Source organism: Etheostoma spectabile, chromosome 10 (genome assembly GCF_008692095.1).
Source record: "Etheostoma spectabile isolate EspeVRDwgs_2016 chromosome 10, UIUC_Espe_1.0, whole genome shotgun sequence".
In the NCBI taxonomy this organism is placed as follows: domain Eukaryota; kingdom Metazoa; phylum Chordata; class Actinopteri; order Perciformes; family Percidae; genus Etheostoma; species Etheostoma spectabile.
In genome coordinates this window covers 13033438-13037264 of record NC_045742.1, presented here as the reverse complement: position 1 = coordinate 13037264, position 3827 = coordinate 13033438, and the positions used below count along the sequence as shown (strand labels likewise).

The 3827-nt window shown below is 40.5% G+C and overlaps 1 protein-coding gene across 1 annotated transcript in view; it reads right to left on the bottom strand.

The window, feature by feature from the left end:
• adgrg4a (adhesion G protein-coupled receptor G4a) overlaps positions 1–3827 on the bottom strand; it is a 13956-nt gene that overhangs the window by 1966 nt on the left and 8163 nt on the right. Inside the window, exons 18-25 of the mRNA XM_032528642.1 lie at positions 3433–3649; positions 3099–3264; positions 2676–2828; positions 1816–1953; positions 1686–1731; positions 1342–1445; positions 921–1042; positions 126–394 (exon numbers count right to left, since the gene is read on the bottom strand). Coding sequence (XP_032384533.1) covers positions 126–394; positions 921–1042; positions 1342–1445; positions 1686–1731; positions 1816–1953; positions 2676–2828; positions 3099–3264; positions 3433–3649 — 1215 coding nt within the window. The remainder of the gene's footprint in view (positions 1–125; positions 395–920; positions 1043–1341; positions 1446–1685; positions 1732–1815; positions 1954–2675; positions 2829–3098; positions 3265–3432; positions 3650–3827) is intronic.

The following is a 3827-nucleotide window of genomic DNA, read 5'->3' as shown; positions in this document are numbered from 1 at the left end:
TGACAAAAAAACAGTAACAACTCATCCCCCAGCTGCTCGACCCCAACCAATCAAAATACACTCCTAAACCCAATAAGCCAATCCAAGCCAAAAAAACTTTCACCACACTCATAGACTTGTCTTACCCCATCCTACCGCACATAACTTGAGGATGTAGGAGGGAACATAGATGTTGAAGACCTTGACCAGTGCGAGGTACATGTGCACAGCCTCCAGGCCCATCCAGGTGAAAGACGCCAGCAGGAAATAGTGCAGCGTTGCAGCAGTCGCAATGCACAGACTGTAGTTGGAGAAGGAGGAGAGCCAGGAGTCCAGAAGGAAGAGCATGCTCAACCCCAACAGGGCAGCTGACAGGTTGATGAGTATCTTAGATGGGTAGTCTCGACGCAGCTTCCTAAAGTGTAGCAACAGATGCAAATAAGCAAAATTTGATTTCTTAGCACAATCTCCTATGAGGCAGCATTGCATCTAATGCATAAGCTCCACTTTGTAACTTCTTCCTGTAGACTAGGGCTGCACAATATAGAATATTTTATTGCCATTGCAATATGACCGTATCCAGCGCAATACACACATCGTTAAAGGCTGTACCCGTTCAGATCGTGAAAGGCACTCAGAGATTTTTTATTAGTAGAAAATGGCATTTTAAAATGTAACTATTGTTCATTTTTTAGTGGTGCCTTTCATGTTCAATTCAATTTTCAATTTGTTCAATAAATAAAAAACAGTGTTTTAAATGCAACAAAAAATTCAATTGTTGTTATCGCGATATTCAACAACCTTATGTTGTCACATATTTCACTCATATCATGCAGCCCTACGTCAGACTCCTCTTGCTGGTTATTGCAGCAAAGATGGTCTTTGCGATATTAACCTGTTACAATGGGGTAAGTATGTTAGTGTCACTCCGAGTGACTTACTCAAAAGCAAGGTAGGTGAGAAGCGTGATGCCCAGAAAGATGGAGGATATACCACAACCAAGATATGAGATCACTGTGAGAATCTGGCTGTCAGCTTCACTGATGGGTGTTCTGGATACATCCTGAAACACAATATGCAGAAACGGAACAAAATATGTTGTTTGCCTACATTAAATGCCCTGTAGTGGTGGTGTCAAAACAGTGTCACGCTGTTGGGAAATAGCAGTGCAAGCTGTTACAGTAAAACTCATCCCACGATAATTATTTGTAAACACATTGAGATGATTATGAAGAAAGTTTATCAGCTTTTTGTATCATTGGCAGACAAATATGTTAGCAGTCAGCAGCTGTCCAGATTGCACACAGTATGTTCATGCTTGTGGAAGTTGTTTGTTCCCTGGTAATGTGAAAAAGGACTCACCAGGAGCACAGCGAAATGTGTGAGATGATCACAGAGACATCTGGTCCGATAAGCAGAAATACTTTGGGTTATACAACCTCTGCTATTCCAACCACCCTGCCCACCTGGCACACACACACACACACACACACACACACACACACACACACACACACACACACACACACAAAACACACACACACACACACTTAATTAAAGATGTTCATCAACAGACACAGCTTCCTGTTTTTAGAGATCTTTATTGATGTCACTGTTTCCTAAAAAATACTATCAGGTTCAATTAGGCTGCTGTCAATCATCTGAACCCAACTGTAAAGGTGTATAATAAATAATTAAGAACTTACTGTTTTTCTGTAAATCCCAAAACATGCAGTGCACCTTGTCTTCTGGCTGTAAAGATAACACACAAGGAAGTGATGATGGTTTTAGAGTCAAGTCTTCTTTCTGATGAACTGAATGAAATTTATTTCTCACCTGTTTGGGTGTTTGGTGGCGGAGGGTCACCACCACTCGCTCCTTCAGGTTGCTGACATGGCTGTTATTGATGCTGGCAGATACTATATAGGAATTCATGGTCAAGCTACTCTGTGATGCATTGGTAATGTGTGGGTCCTGTTAGAAATAAAATGGTCACATTAGGAGGCAGGTCAAGGATTTAGTATTTGGGTAATAAAATATGTTTCAGTGAGAGAGAGAGAGAGAGAGAGAGAGAGAGAGAGAGCGACAGAGACAGAGCAGATTTGTCATTTCTAAGTTATTATTGATATGATAAAATATGTAATATATGAGCCTGGCTCAGCTCAAAATCCTCTACAGCTAACAAATGAACACACCGTATCTTGTTTGTTTAAACCACACAAAAAAAGTGCAAAAACAATTATCTGCTAGTTGGTCAAAGTGATGTCACTAAGAAGCCCCTGCGTCCAGCCAGGAAATTAGCTGTGTCCCAGTTAGTCTGGTACACCCCCCCCCCCCCAACACACACACACACACACACACACACACGCACACACACGCACACACGCACACACGCACACACACACGCACACACGCACAAACATAGAGTGAGGCTTGCTGTTGCCACCTGTTTCCAGTCTTGATGCTAAGCTAACTTTCTCCCACTGTGGTTTGATACTTATCCCAAAGACACGATAGTGGTGTCAATCTTACCAAGACTATTTCTTTGAAATGTTCTAACTGTAAGCTTTATGTGGTAAGCTACGGATCTTGGAACCTATTTTCTTCAGCCAAAAAAGAAAAGGAAAAAGGCAAGAACAATAACATAAAAGAACAATGTGACAAACAGTAACAAGAGAACATTGAAATGAAAGTACCTGAAAAAGGCCATCTGTTCTAAAAAACTGGAACTGGACACGAGTTGTATTCCTTTCTCCGGGAGAGAAAAAGTTGTGGAGTTCAGAAGGCAAAGAGATGGTTGCATCCGTCTCAGGGGATGGTTCACTTACAAAGCTCTGGTTGACATAAATCTGTGAAGTAAAAGGTCATCATGGACCTGTCAATCTAAAAAAAATGTTTCAGACCACCAGTTCTTGTCATTTGGTGTCCTGTCAAAGCGTAAGTAACACTGGAACTGTAACACTGTTTCCGGGACAATAACGCAACAGAACAACAGTTGGGTGGAACCAGTTTTGGAGTTTTGCTTGTGGATATCACACTCTTACAGTTCACAAAAAACATTTCATAAGTAATATTTTTTGCTCCTTTCATTGAATATAATAGCATTCATAGCATCTCACCTCTGGATTCATGTTAGAAGAAACAGAGGACACACCAAAGGTGAGTCCACTGAATTCGTTTCGATCTACATTGAACATGGACAGGGCCAGAGAGGGTGCTGTTATACTGACAGATTCATCTTGGAACTCCATATTGTTCCCCATTCTATCTGTCAGATCAAGGATACTTTTTGCAAAGACAAAAAAAACAGAAAGATTATCAAGAGAATAGGATTACAGAAAGGCTGGATTTAGAACAAATTATAGATTTCTGTAAAATCTCACATGCAAGTGTTTAACAGTTATCTTAATATTTACGTAGATAACCCAGACACACACTTTCCTTTCCACTTACGTGCTGGCCAATGGAGTGATGTCAGTTTTGGAAAGCAGAATATTTGCAATAATATTGACGATTTTGCCACCAACAACTGGTTTGATTTTGCTGATTTTGACCACTTCACAGAGCTTCTCTACCACTGAATCCAGCTCAGAGGGAGAGAGTTCTGCACTGTTACTTAACTGAACATCTACTAGGTCCTGAATCATGTCCACAACCTCAGCCGCATTGCCTAGAAATCAATAATGTAATTATTGTTTGTTATTTTGTGTTGTCGCCACACAATTCTGTTGTGGTTTCATTTACATGTAAGGATAAATAAAGGGAAATGTCTTACTTCAAAGTAGGTATTTAAATATTATTATAAGCAAGAGAAATGACCCAGATTGTGTGTGTGTGTGTGTGTGTGT